Source organism: Stegostoma tigrinum, chromosome 6 (assembly GCF_030684315.1).
Source record: "Stegostoma tigrinum isolate sSteTig4 chromosome 6, sSteTig4.hap1, whole genome shotgun sequence".
Taxonomy (NCBI): domain Eukaryota; kingdom Metazoa; phylum Chordata; class Chondrichthyes; order Orectolobiformes; family Stegostomatidae; genus Stegostoma; species Stegostoma tigrinum.
This window is the reverse complement of record NC_081359.1, coordinates 75,974,289-75,989,830: the sequence shown is the minus strand read 5'-3', so window position 1 is coordinate 75,989,830 and position 15,542 is coordinate 75,974,289. Positions and strand designations below refer to the sequence as shown.

The following is a 15,542-nucleotide window of genomic DNA, read 5'->3' as shown; positions in this document are numbered from 1 at the left end:
TGCTTGTCAACATCCTGTGCTCCAGTGAAAAAAGTCCCAGTCTATCTAGCCTTTCTTTGTAATTCAAACTTTCCATGCCCAGCAACATCCTGGTAAAGAGACAGTAGAAACTGCAGATGCTGGAGAATCTGAGATAACAAAGTGTAGAGTTGGATGAACACAGCAGGCCAAGCACCATCAGAGGAGCAGGAAGGCTGACGTTTCAGGCCTAAACCCTTCTTCAGAAAAGGGGTCTACGCCCAAAACATCAGCCTTCCTGCTTCTCTGATGCTGCTTGGCCTGCTGTGTTCATCCAGCTCTACACCTTGTTATTTAATACTCCGGTAAATCTCTTCTGAACCCTCTCCAGCTTGATAATATCCTTCCTATAACTGGGTGACCAGAACTGGACATATATTCCAGAACAGACCTCACCAAAGTCCTGTACAACCTCAACATGACTCCCAACTCCTATATTCAAAGGACTACGCAATGAAGGCAAGCAGGCCAAACACTGTTTTTAACCACCCTGTCAATTTGGATGCAAACTGCAAAGAATTTTATGTACCTGCACCCCTAGATCCCTCTGTTCTACAACACTACCAAGGCCTGACCATTAATTGTATAAGCCCTGCCTTTGTTTGTTGTACCAAAATGCAATACCTTGCATTTATCCAGATTGAACTGCACCTGCCATTGTTAGTCCACTGACCTATTTGATCTAGATCTCTTTGTAATCTCAGATAATCTACTTCACTGTCTACTTTGCCACCAATTTTGGAGCAATTTTGGCAATCTTACTAACCATACCTGCTATATTCTTGTCCAAATCATTTTATATAAATGACAAGCAAAAGAGGACACAGAACTGATCCCTATTGTTGGGGTCATTTTTATGATTATTCGAGAATAGTGCAGTACAGGAACAGGCCCTTTGGCCCACCTCGTCCGTGCCAATCATAATACAATTCTAAGCTAACCCCATCTGCCTGTACATGGTCCATATCTCTCTATCCCATACCTGTTCATGTGTCTGTCTAAATTTCTATTAAACTTTGCTAACTTATCTGCTTCTACCACCTCCCCTGATGGCATGTTCCAGGCACTTACCATCCTCTTTTCTGAAAAAGTTTGCCTTGCATAGCTCCCTTAAATTCCTCCCCCTTCCTCTTTAAACCTGTGCCCCCTATTATTTGACATTTCCATCCTGGGGAACAAGACTCTGAATGTCCACACTACCCATGTCTCTCATAATTTTATATATACTTCTATCAAGTCGCTCCCTCAGCATCCAATGCTCTGGCCAAAACAATCCATGTTTGTCCAAGCTAACTTTAAAGCTGACCAGTTAAAAATCACAGCTTAGAACAGCTGGTGCAGTCAAGATAAACTGGTTTCCTCCAGGTTTACAATGAATTTTGACTGCAGAGAATAGAGAGACTGCTTGTGAGCTGGAGAAAAGCCGAATCTGTCACTCTCGCTAACTTGTTCTCAACTCCAGGCAGCTCAGTTACCTAAGAACAAATCACACAGTTGTTGGCAGGCAAAAAAGGTTTCTGTAATCAGTAACTGCTCACGAATTAATAGATTAATCAGCTTCTTGTTGCCAACAAAGCTGCATCAGTAACTCACTTGGCTCCAAAACAACTCAAATTTAAATTAGTACATAACAGTTGTATACATGATGCTTGTCGTGGATTTTGGCTTACTTACTTTACAAATCTATAACCACCCTTTCAAGTACTGGTTTTTAAACCATGCTTGCTCATTAAAAAAAAATTTTAAAATCTAGTTCTTGCGTAAGGAGTTCTAGGATTTTTTTCTGAGTGGTGATTAAGGAATCACAATACATTTCCGAGTCAGGATGGTATGTGACTTATAACCGAGCTTGTACGTGCTGGTTATAACTGTTTACCTCTGACCTTCTGGTTGATAGAGGTCCCAAATTTGGGATATGCTGCCAAAAAATCTTCTGAAAGTTGTTAGAATGCACCGTGTAGTTCATGCATACTGCAGCCTTGGTGCACTGGCAGTGGACAGTGTGAATGTTTACGATGTTGGAGGAAGGTATACCTGTCAAATAGGCTGCTTTGTCCTGTAGGTTGTCATGCTTTTTGAGTCCTAGTAAACTTCACTCATCCAGCAAAGTGCGTATTATTGAATTACACCCCTGAATAGTGCCCAGTGGATAGTCAGTAGGCTTTAGAGAGAGAGAGAGAGAGAGAGAGAGAGAAATGAGTCACTTATTCTCAAATATACGACTCTTAGGTGGCTGATCCAGTTACATTTCTGGTCATTGTTGGCCTTCAGGATATTGATCCTGAATGATTCAATGATGGTAAGGCTATTAACTGTCAAGGATCTTTCCCTTCTTTTGGAATCCAGAACTAGAGGACACAATCTCTGAATTAGGGTAGGTCATTAAGGACTGGATGATTTTTACTCTGAGGGTGAATCCTCAGAGAGTTGGTGAATTCTTGAATTCTGTGCCTGCGATGACTGGAGCCCCACTCATTGTGTGCTCAAGACGAAGATCAATATGTTTCTCTTTTTATCTAATCCATAAAGGGATATGAAAGTTGTGTCAGAAAATAGTGTTGAGATAGAGAAGCAACCATGATGTAGTTGAATGCAGGGTAGTCTTGAGAGCTAGCTGTCTATTCCTGCTCCTATTTCCTAAGTTCCTATGTTGCCAATGCATATTATTGAGATTTGCTGCATGTTGCTCCAGATTAATTTTGGTACCTGAGGAGTTGACGAGGGAGCTGGATGATTAATATGCAATTATCTGAGAAGACCTCATTTCAGAAAGCATGTAATTGACACAACAGCTAAAGAGTCTTGGACTGACTCATTGTCCCGAGGAACTCTTGATGCACTTGCAGCAACCAAAATCTTTGCCCTTCTTGCTAGTCATGAATTCAGCTGGTGGAAACTTGATCCCTCTACCTCACTGATTCCCAGTGCCTTTAATTTTACAGGGGTTCTTTTGATGTCAAGGGAAGACACACTCTTGCCTCACCTGTGTCTTTTTATTCCTGCCTTGTTTGTACCAAGGCTTCAGGAAATCTGGAAACCAGACTACATGTTATGAAGCAGGTTGTTGATAACTAAGTGCCAGCCGACAGCATTTTCAGTGATACTTCCATCACTTTGCTAATGATTAAGAATAACCTGATGCACAGTTAATTTCTGGATCAGATTTGTCCTGCTTTTTCGTGGACAGGACGAACTTGGGTAATTTTGATCTTTGGTTGGTAGACATTAGTGTTGTATCATTAGTGGTTCAGCATTGCCAGCGGTCTAGTTAGTCTAAGAGAACAGTTCTTCAGCTGAGTTGGGATGTTGTTGTAGGTCGTAGACTGCTACAATTGTTATGATCTGTTGGTTGAACCAGTTAGGTGGGCACAATTTGCTGTTAATTCCATGCTGGCAGTCATTGTATTAGTCCATATCCATCTCTGTAATTATTGTTTCTTAAAAAACCTTTCTGTTGCTTACATTGAGTTGGCTAGTGTGTAACTTCCAAGTTTATTCTTTTCTCCTATCTTGAACATGGTTGTAACATTTACAATTCACCCCCATTCCTATATCATGATCCCTGAACGTGAAGAGACTTTGAAAATTGTGACGAGCCCTTTCCTAATTTATGCTGGTTACCTCTCTGAGCAATCCAAAAGTACATCTCATTTGGCCCAAATGATGTAGCCATTTTAAATACCATCAGCCTTTCTGCTGTGTATCAGTTTATCTTGTCCATTATTCTGACAAGCTTCTTGCTGACTCTAGCAATTCACTTACCAGGTAAGCCATCCCTTCTGCCTACATCAGTTGATCTTCATATTAACGCTGTTGTCTCTACTTCTTCTCTGATAGTCTTTTACTAATAAAATACCTGTGGAAGTACAGCATAACCTTGCATTTCATTGTTGGCTGCCAAGCTATTCTCATACTGTCTCTTTGCCCTTTATTTACCTTTTTTTTCCCCTTCTAAGTTTTATGTTAAACCTGTTTCTCCCTTCTTATCAAACTGACCTCTTCTTTTTTTTCTGCATTATCCTACACACTAACCACTTCAGGTAGCTTTAGCTAATGAAGTCTTCTTTTTCCCCTTTATTGAAATGTATGAATATTATACTTAATTGACCAAATGACCACCGCCAGCCCTGTCGTGACTGTCTCATAGAGAGGGAAAAAGAACAAAAAAAATTATGTTGCCAGTCATGACTTTGGCAAAATATGTGATCATATGAAGTCATGAGTGCTGTTTCAGGTTGGGTAGAATGTCTGGCAGGCCCAATCGACTCTTCTTCCTCTTCCTGTTGACACAGTGCCTCACATCTTTGCCTCTTCATAAGCTAGTCGCGTGTGTGAGAACAAGGTTGTCATTGTTCCATTTTCAACAGTTCCCCTCCATTGCCGAATTGCACTGAAGTCTTTCCAATTGTTGTACTTTTATACCTTTCTCTCAGGGTTTAACTTGATAGACCTTATTGTCCTCTGAGGTAGCTAATACAATGTGAAGCTCTTTCTGTGAATCACTGAGTAAATATATTCATTTGCTGGGAGATCATGGAGCTTTCAAAATTACTTGCTATTGTTTGTACATCATCTTTCCTTATCACTCTATGTTGTTCCCAGCAATTAGTTCCATAACTGTCTTGAAACGTTCTATCTTCAGCCTCAAAACCCTGTTACAGACGTTTCATTATTCTTGTCATTGGGTGTTTATTCCCAGAGTTGTTTGATAAAGGCTTTCCAGTTGAAGAAGTTCTAATTCCTTTTCAGACTGATGAGCCATGGAGTTATTTACTAGAATAATTTCTATTCTGTTTCCATGTCCCGTTAACTTTCACAATTTAGCAATTTTTAATTGAAAAGGTTAACCAAAAATCCCAAGTTTTTTTATTTGTTTCAAGTATTTATCCAGTTTTTATCTTGCAGTTGCACATGCTGCATCTGATGTTGGTCCCTTTTTGGGAAAGCTGCACCTGCCACCACCTTTAGAGTAATCGTTCCAGTAAAGAAGTCATTCTACTAGGTTTGTTTCCAGAGTAATTAAACTTTAAGCAGTTTCCAGTACAACAAACTTGCGGTAACAGCATATTCCTCTAACTATTTAAAGCTAATTCTAAAAGATTGACTGTTGTTGAACTTAAGTTAGAAACATGGAGTACATGCCAAAACATACATCGGATTTTTCAAATTCAGTAGTGGGATGTGGCCAATACTGGCTAGGCCAGTATTTGTTGCCTGTTCCTTATCCTGGAAAAAGTGGTGTTTAGCTGTTGTTTTGAACTGCTGTGAAGGGGCATCCACGTATGACCCAGTGACACTGAAAGAACGACAATGTATTTGTAAGTTAGAGTTGAGCTTGCAGATGATGACCTTGCATATCTGTTGCCCTTGGCATTTAGATGCTAGAGATTGTAGGTATGGAAGCTATGTCCAATGGCCTTGCTGGATTGTTGCAGTGTACTCTGTCTAGATCAGAAGCACTGCTGTAATTGTGTTGATGGTGAAGGGAGAGAATGTTGACGATCTGAGATGGGGCATGCAGATCGTGTTGAATACTTGTGTTGGTACTACATTCATCTAAGTGGGTACAGAGTATTCCATCACACATTTGACTCATGCCTTGGACTGGCTTTGGAGAGTCGAGATACGAGTCTTTCTCATCAAACTTGCTAATCTCTGACATGGTCTTCTAGCCGTGGTGTTTGGATGGATGGTCCTGTTCAATTTCCAAGCCATGCTAACACCCAGGATGTTAAAAGTAAAGCATTCAGTGATAGGAATGTCCTAGAATACCAAAAGGCCATCATTGGAGGTGATCATTTCCAGGCAGTTGTGTGATGTAAACGTTAATTAGCTTTCCAAGCTGGTGAAGTCATAGTCATTCATTGTAATGACTGAAATATTGCGGAGCATGCATCAGTGATTTCATGCAACGTGCACCTGTCAAATAGTTATAATGTGTAAACTATGGCTTGAAGTTCCACTACTCTGTCTGTCCTCCACTTTTTGTTCTTCTACATGTATCTATGCACATATTGTGTCTTATCTTTACAGCGTAAAAAGGTGGTGAACCTTAACGTTCAGATGCTGGACTTGAATAATAGTTTTCTGCTGGGCACTCAATTACCCAACAAGATTGACCGACGTGCTATTCCAGAACACATTCAGCACTACTTCAGCATACAAAAGGAATACATTCATGTTAACAGTCTTCATGCAGATGCTCCCGATGACTTAGTAAGTTTAATGTTTTGGGCATTGTTTGGAGTGAATTCTTCCCTTTTTGTACATGTGCAGTGTATAGATCACCTTCACATAGTAGAATATTAATTCCACACATTCGGTGTGATCCAATTTTGAAGCGCTTACACAAACATAGTCTTATTAAGTTTTAGCATTTATGGTGCAAGATATTTTAATTTGTAGGTATAAAAGCATTACATGGAGGGCAAGGAAAACCACATCCTTGATTACTGCTGGATTATAGTCATGGTTTAACTGTTTGTTGACTTTGTTGGAACAAAATAGGACATATTTGATATTTTTAAACAAAACAGGTAAGTTGCCTGTGGCCCTTTAAATTCCCAGGTTATTGAATTCTTGGATATTGAAAGAGCTCCATGATGAGCAGCAGAAAAATTCAACCAGGGCCAGGCTGTCATGATGCCCACCTCCTGCTCAAGAGATAATACTGCTAAATTGTGAATTGAACTGAATCGCAGAAAGGTTCCAGGTTGAGAGAGTTGTTTGCACATAGCTTTGAACCCACATAGCCAGGTGCAGGAAAATGGGCAGCATACAATTATATTTACTTATTAATTAGTTTTAGATCTGGATAATTTCATTTAGCTATCTGGAATGGAGACAATCGGAACCTGCTGATTCATCAGCCTTTAACCCCATGAAGTGTCAGAAACAAAGATTTGATTCTTTTACCCGCACAGCAACTTCACAGCACACAGATCTCATTAAAGTGTCACCCCTGTCTCTATGCTAAAGATCCTTGTTTTTTGCAACAACTGTGATTGGTTTCTTTTCAGAAAATTCCAGCATTAACCCAGTGTTCTAGCATTAATATCTCATCCTGAGGTCATTAAACAAGCTGAAAACTTGGCTCCCTTACTACAGGACATGATTCCGATCCCAGGATTATGCTGGTAAATCTCCTATGCGTCCCATCCAAAGCTAGCACATCCTTTCTTCGATACGAAGTCCACAACTCCTCTCAATATTCCAAATGTAGTCAAATCAGGATCTTATCCAGCCTGAGTAGTACATTTCTGCTCTTGTTTTCTAGCCCTCTTGAAATGAATGCGAACATTGTGCTTGAATTGCTAATCACTGTTGTCCTTCCAGATGGAAATGGTTTTAGGATTGGTAGGCTCTGTTTAAGGATCTTTGGTGAATTTCTGTGCTGCATCTTGTTCATAGCACACTCTGCAGCTGCTGAGTGCCAGTGGTGGAAGGAATGGATGTTTGTGGATGTGGTGCCAATCAAGTGGGCTGTTTTGTCCTATACAGTGTCAAGCCTTTGACCTGCTCCTGTGGCTCTAGTATTTATGTGACTAGTCCAGTTCAGTTTATGGTCAGTGATGACCCACAGGATGTTGAAAGTAAGGTATTATGTGATGGAAATGCTATTGAATGTCAAGAGATGATTCTCTTGGATTCTGTTTTGTTGGAGATTGTCATTGCCCTGCATTTATGTTGTATGAATGTTACTTCTCACTTGTCAACCCAAACCAAGATACTGTCCAGGTCTCGCTGCATTATGCTGCAGGATATCTGCCTGTATTTAAAATTATATAACAACATTCTGCAGTGTTTCTTGAATTGTTGCTCCATAAAGTTAGCCTGAGGATAGTCCAAAATAGACAGCACTGATGTAGAGTCCACATCTCTCTACTCATCACTTCCCACAATCCAGATCAGATCACGTGTGTGCAGTGCAAGTTGAAAGTGCACACAACGGTGATTGTGGCTTTATAAGCAACAATTTTTTTTACTGTTACAGCATAACTACATGATTAAATGGTTATCAACATTTGTGGAACTGAAAACAGAGGAGGAATCAGCTAAACATGGAGCCCAACATGAGATTGAGGCTAAGTAATTTGAAATCAGCATCATCTCATTAGTATTTCATCAAAAGCAGTGTCATTCTTGATACACTTAGAATTCAATATTAATCCTATTGAAATTTTTGATGGCAATGAGTGAATGTGTGTAAGATAGGACAGGTAGACAGGCTAAAAACTTTGCAGATGATCCAAGTGACCTGCTGTTGAGAAGGTTTGAAAGCCACTTACATATAAAAGGATTTGAAAAGGTAATGGCATATGTTTTCAGATGACGACCTGCAGAAATACAGAAGTGTAATCTTTGTGGTGGTAGCCTCAGCCTGCGATATTATCATGCAGTCTCCTGGCATTGATTTTGGAAGGACTCTTAAAAACTGACAATGGCCGGACTGTCACCAAGGGCTTTAGATTCACCCATGCAAAGTAATTACTGATTTTTTTCTTTCTTTAATGGAGCAAAGGCAAGCTTTACAACTATGTTGTCATCTAGATTTGACATCCACTAACTACATTGATTTTTTTTGCCTGTAATATTTAATCCTTTGCCGCTTTCATTCACGAGACCAGTGGATGACGAAGGAAAATAGAGGTAGTTTGGGGAATCCTTGTATTATTAAAAAAACTACTTTTGTCTCTGAGTGAATACATTCTCTAACCTCTCTTCCCCCCCCCCCCCCGCTCAAATGTCTGATGTGTTCCTGTGTATGATCTCCAGGTGCGAGAAGCTGCTTACAAGATCTTCTTGTACCCCAACCCTGAAATGCTACAGTGTTTGGACCAGCTATTGGCTTGTAGGAACCAATTGGCGCTCTTAGTTGGTTATGAGAGCTTTGCACACAGAGCGTTAAAAGGCACAATGGCCAAGGACCCAGGTAATGCATATTATGGTTGTGATGTTCTTATTTCTAACTTCAAGCTTATTATTAGATGGAATTTTATTGCTCTTTCAGAAACCGTGATGTATTTCCTCTCAAGATTGTCGGAAAAACTATCTAAAAGGTAGGCTTCGGCCTCTTTGACATATGGATTTCACGTTTTAATTGTTTATTGAGTGTTAAGCATCATGTAAGTGTTACGGTTTCTCCTTAAATGATTTAACAAAGATCTGTCGCTCAGGTTGCAGTTGGAGTTGTTGGTTGGTTCACAGAGTAAACTGGTTTTCGTGCAAACAGTTTGTCTCCCTTCTCAGTGACATTGTCAGTGCTGTGTAGCCTCCATTGAAGTGCTGTTGTTCAGTGCCACTGTGAATTTATATATTCCACCTTGTCATGGTGGACAGGCTTGTTTCTGTTTTTTGTATCATAGTGGTGCGTAGATGGGGTCTATTTCAACATGTTTGTTAATTGCATTGGTGGCTGAAAACCAAGCCTGCAGGAATTCTCATGCTTCTCTTTGTTTTACAGTACTAGGACAAGCAACTTTGTCCCAGTCAAATTGATATCCTTCTATGTCGGAGCGTATTGAAACGAGGGAGAGATGGTTGTGCTGTTTTGCTGCAAGTTGGTGTTCATGTATCCTGGTGCATGGTACTTTATATGTCACATTTGTGCAACTGCGAGAAACACTATGTAAGACAGACGGGCAGGAAACTCATCACCAGGATACATGAACACCAACTTGCAGCAAAACGGCACAACCATCTCTCCCTCGTTTCAATACGCTCTGACATAGAACGATATCAATTTGACTGGGACAAAGTTGCTTATCCAAGTACTGTAAAACAAAGAGAAGCATGAGAATTCCTGCAGGCTTGGTTTTCAGCCACCAATGCAATTAACAAACATGTTGAAATAGACCCCATCTACGTACCGCTATGATACAAAAAACAGAAACAAACCTGCCCACCATGACAAGGTGGAATATATAAAATTCAGAACGGGACAGAGCAACAGCGCTTCAAAGGAGGCTACACTGCACTGACAATGTCACCTAGAAGGGAGACAAAACAATTGAATGAAAACCAGTCAGCTCGCAAACCAAGCAACAACTCCAATTTGTCCTTCATTTCTCAAAAGCATATTTCTTGTAGCAAATTTGCTGTGTTAGAACACTTGCTGATTTTTCAATACGTTTCTTTTATTCTTTTATTAATTTGATTTGGAGCTGTGAATTTGAGAACTCTGAGCTGAAGGTGGCCTTTGGACTGTGAGCAGCAGCTTTGATTTTTCAAAAAAAACACATCAAGCTGTTGTTTCAGAGATAATGGGAACTGCAGATGCTGGAGATTCCAAGATAATAAAATGTGAGGCTGGATGAACACAGCAGGCCAAGCAGCATCTCAGGAGCACAAAAGCTGACGTTTCGGGCCTAGACCCTTCATCAGAGAGGGGGATGGGGGGAGGGAACTGGAATAAATAGGGAGAGAGGGGGAGGCGGACCGAAGATGGAGAGTAAAGAAGATAGGTGGAGAGAGTGTAGGTGTGGAGGTAGGGAGGGGATAAAAATCTCTCTCCCATTGCAATTCTCTTGTAATCTCTTCGGCCTTGAAACTGCTCGACCATGTCCTGCTTCCCTGGACTGACCTATCCCCTCCCTACCTCCCCACCTACACTCTCTCCACCTATCTTCTTTACTCTCCATCTTCGGTCCGCCTCCCCCTCTCTCCCTATTTATTCCAGTTCCCTCCCCCCATCCCCCTCTCTGATGAAGGGTCTAGGCCCGAAACGTCAGCTTTTGTGTTCCTGAGATGCTGCTTGGCCTGCTGTGTTCATCCAGCCTCACATTTTATTATTTTGGAATCTCCAGCATCTGCAGTTCCCATTATCTCTGATACTATTTTAACCTCACTGCGAAGCCTCTTCCAGGGATGCCTAACCTGAAGAAGTTACCCTCCTCCCTCCGGACCAACCTCAGGGAATCTCTCTCCCATTGCAACTCTCTTGTAATCTCTTCGGCCTTGAAACTGCTCGACCATGTCCTGCTTCCCTGGACTGACCTATCCCCTCCCTACCTCCCCACCCACACTCTGTCCACCTATCTTCTTTTCTCCATCTTCGGTCCGCCTCCCCCTCTCTCCCTATTTATTCCAGTTCCCTCCCCCCATCCCCCTCTCTGATGAAGGGTCTAGGCCCGAAACGTCAGCTTTTGTGCTCCTGAGATGCTGCTTGGCCTGCTGTGTTCATCCAGCCTCACATTTTATTATCAAGCTGTTGTTTGTTTGTTTGTTTGTTTGTTTGTGAGGCCTGGCCTGGAAGCCAGTTGCAGGTTGGTTGTTATCAAAAGGTTCGAAAGACTGTTCAAAATCGGGGTTGGGGGTAGAGCAGTACGTGTAACCAGAAAGCAGCTGTTTGGCCATTAACAAGGTCAGTAGCTGGGTATTGTTTCTAGCAAGTCTAGGAGAGGCGTTCTGCTCAAGCAGATGGCAAATGCTGAATGGCAACTAGAACCTTGTGGGGAAACAGTTAGTTTGACAGGAAAAGGTCAGAGTTTTGAACTGAGTTTCTGTGAGGAGGACTTTGGCTGTTGATGCTACAGCATGACTTTTTATTTTAAAAAAAAGGTTCTGATGAAGGGCCTAGACCCGAAACGTCAGCTTTTGTGCTCCTCAGACGCTGCTCAGTCTGCTGTGTTCATCCAGCTCCACACTTTGTTATCTTGGAAACTGCAGATGCTGGAGAATCTATTATCTGTGAAGATTTGAACGCTGTCAGCCTAACCTCCCATTATCAGCAATTGGAAATTCAGATAATAGAGACTAAGTATTAAGTATTACTGACCTCCTCCTGAGTGAACTGAAAAGATGGCCCTGACCAACATCTTCAGAAAATCAACTAAAAAAACCATCTATGTCTGCGGAACAACATGTTATGAACTCCTCTTAAGCCCGGCCCATTTTTCTTATTTTCTTTCATTTGTCTCATAACTGTGTTTGCATGTTTGTATGTCTGTTTGTGTGTCTTTTTTATGTGAATGGGACTGAAAGCAAAGGTTATTGGGCTTAAATCTGAGACATCAATTAGTTTACTTCATTGTTTAATATTGCTTTGCTAAAGTTACTGTATCACTAATAAATTGCCAAGTTACCTTCTCATTTTGCCATTTTTAGTAGTGGTTGCTAAATGTTTAAACTTGCGTTACTGTAACTCCTGGGGCCAGCTAAGGATTATTCTGTGTACTCCTGTATATTTTAAAGTACCTGCTGACCTTGACTTCTAAATGTGCACTGATATTATCCAACTCTGAAATATGATCATCTCACATGATGCCTCCACTGTATCTGATTTGTCGTGCTCCTTTTTCAGTGTCCAGTATTGGTTGAAAAGTAATTTCTTCCGGTTGAACATTAAGTAGATCAAAGCTTAATCCCAAACTCCTTACTCTAGTCACTCTCTACATTGCTCTCACTACCTATTTTTATGACACTGAATCACAGCTATTACAGTACTCTCTCGGCTTGCCTCCAGTATCTAAATTTGAATTTAGTAACTGCTGTCAGAAAGAACATAGCATGACAACTAGAAGCAGGAGTAGGCAACTCCGCTGTCGATACGATTGGTACGGCTTATCACATCTTGGCCTCGTCTCCACTTTCTTGCCTCCTTCCCAGAACCCTTCAACCCATTACTAATTAAAAATTTGTCTACCTTCTCCTTAAATTTACTCAAAGTCCTAAGCATCGACCGCACTGTGGGGCAGTGAATTCCAAAGAGTCACAACCCTTTGAGAAAATGTCTCCTCATCTTAGGGTAAGGAGTAGCAGATTTAAAACTAAAACTATGACCTCTTGTTCTAGAGCCCCTTCCCCCACATGAGTAAACGTATATTTTTACATCTACTTTGGCAATCCTATTAGCTTGTTATATATCTCAATTCAATCTTCTCTCGTTCTTCTAATCTGTAAAGAGTGTAGGCCTAATCTGCTCACTGTGTCCTTACAAGACAAACTTCTCATCTTTGGAATTAATCTGATGAAACTCCTCTGAACTGTCTACAATACAACTGGATCCGTCCTCAAATAAGGGGACCAAAATTGTACGCAGTACTCCAGGTGCAGTCTCACTAATGCATTGTACATTTGCCAAACTAGTTTTCTGCATAATGACACATACCAAGCTCAATTAACACTTTTGTGCTTGTAACCTGCAGTGGTTTCTGATCTGGTAACAGTTTGGTTTGAAAATGCCCATCCTTATTTTTTAAATCCTTTCAGGACTTGTCCCCTCCTGGTCTCTTTTACATCTCCCAGCTCCCCAACCCTGTGGGGTGAGAAAGATTTAAATTGTCAACTTTTTAAAAAAGAGACCAGGTTCTTAATAAAAATATAAGCTCCAAGTAGACTATATCTTGTAGAGGTCTAGGCAGCTTTGATACAAAACTGATTCGCGAACAGGAAACACAGTAGGCATAAATGTGGTTGATTTGTGCATGATTGATATTGGATAGACTTTTAGAGACAGGAGTTGAGTTACACGCTGCAGGATTCCTAGCTCTGACTTGTAGTAGCCACAGTATATAAATGGCTGGTGGAGCTCAGTTTCTAGTCATTGGTAATCCCCAAATGTTGGTAATGGGGGTTTCAGCAGTGGTAATCCTATTGAAGGTCAGCGGTGATGGTTAGTCTTTCTTGGAGATTGTCTCGTCTTCGTTATTTGTTTGGCATGAATGTTACTTAACAGCCTCACTCTGGATATCATCCTACTCTTGCTGCATTTGAACATGGACATGGACTGCTTCAGTATCTGAGGAGTCACAAATGGTGTTGCACATTTATGCATTCATCACTGTACATTCTCATTTCTAACCTTATGGATGGAAGGTCATCGAAGAAACAGCTGAAGATGGTCAGACCTAGTACGTTCCCTGTGGAACTCCTACAGAGACATCCTGGAGTTGAGTTGACTGAACAGCAGCAGAACTTTCCTTTGTGCTGTGTTTCACCCTAACCAACAGAGTTTTCACCTCATGCTAGGGTTTCTGATGCTGCACTCTGCCTTTGAAATTCATGTCATATTTGACAATCATTCTCCACTCAACTCTGGAATTCAGCACTTTGCTCTGTGTTGGAACTGAGGATGTCGTCAGGCCAGATGGAATGGCCCTGGTGGAGGCCACGCTGGACATCATTGAGCAGATGCTGTTGATGACAACTTCCATCACTCTACTGATGATCGACAGTAGACTGATGTGACAGTAATTTGATTGGTTTGAATTTGTTCTGCTTTTCATGTACAAGACAAAATTGGACAATTTCCATATTATTGAGTAAATGCCAGTGTTGTAGTTGTACTGAAACAGCGTGGCAAATTCTGAAGTACAAGTCTTTAGCACTATTGTCAGATCCTGTAGTCTTTGCACTATGTAGTGCCTTCAATTTTTTTTTGTCATAAGCGAATCAAATGATGCAGAAATGGAATCGCCTGAGCACAGAAGATTGTTACAAATACTTATGCATGTACATCTTATGTCCTTAGTTTTATTAATATCTTGCAACTTTAGTTGCTTCATCATTTGGTTCCCGTGCCTTTACATGCCTTTCTCTCTCGAATCTTTTAAATCCTATTTATTTGGTCAACCTTTTTGCTTACTTAGTGCCAATATTTATTGAAAATGCACTGGTAAGGTGCAATAGGATGCTTTAAGATGTTGAGTATACCAAATGAGTGCAAATAATTGTTCTGTTAATCTTGATTTTTATGTTTCTTCATTGTTTTGTGTGTATCGTTTAACAACATCTAAATCCACTGGGATTCATATCTGCCACTTTTTGTTTTCCAGAAGTGAAAAAGATTTTAGTTTAATGCAAGAAATGAAGAAAAAATTAAATCCAAGATGTTCTGTAAGTCTTTTCTCTTACTACTTGAATAAATTATTAACACTGTGGTCTTCCTTGTTTTTGCCTTTGATTGGAAAAATAAACCGTGTAATATGGCTGTAGAAGTTATTGTAACCCCAAGATGCTAACACATTTTTGTTTCAAAAGTAATTGGTGGATAACTGAGGAACTTAAAGAGACTTGCAGCAGTTGAGTTAATTAGCTGGGTTTAAACTAACCAGCGCCCAATTTCCCAAATCAGAGAATTATACTTGGGTGGTAGGGGAGGGGTTTGGGTGGAGAAATGGTTTTAAGCCTTAATGCAGGGACTAAGTATTAGATTAAAGACCAACAAAGTGTGCTATTTGTTCACTTAGATACCTGAACACACAATTTCACACTGTTGGTGGCATAATTTCAATTGATTGTTGTGGCAAATAACATTTACAGCAAATTGAAGAGGGAGCTAACATCACTAATCAGTCCAGTAAAATGGTCTCCCAGGAATTGATGTCAAGGTTGCATTTATTCATATTGGCTTTCAGCACATCCTTGAAGTTCTTCTGTACTCCTTTTGTGCATCTATCCTGACTGCACTGGAAGCAGAGCAGCTGGATTGGATGCCTGGAATCTGACATCCAGATTATATGATCAACTCAAATGAAACTGATGGCACAAGATCTGTGGAGTTTGCCTGTTCTCCCCATGTCTGT

General features: G+C 40.7%; 1 protein-coding gene across 3 annotated transcripts in view; it reads left to right on the top strand.

The window, feature by feature from the left end:
• Nucleotides 1-15,542, top strand: part of LOC125453650 (mitochondrial intermediate peptidase-like) — a 131,890-nt gene that overhangs the window by 23,970 nt on the left and 92,378 nt on the right. For all 3 annotated transcript variants that reach the window (XM_059646675.1, XM_048533489.2, XM_048533490.1), the window contains 4 exons: nucleotides 6,052-6,234; nucleotides 8,794-8,950; nucleotides 9,029-9,077; nucleotides 14,793-14,853. In XM_059646675.1, the coding sequence (XP_059502658.1) occupies nucleotides 6,052-6,234; nucleotides 8,794-8,950; nucleotides 9,029-9,077; nucleotides 14,793-14,853 (450 nt within the window). The remainder of the gene's footprint in view (nucleotides 1-6,051; nucleotides 6,235-8,793; nucleotides 8,951-9,028; nucleotides 9,078-14,792; nucleotides 14,854-15,542) is intronic.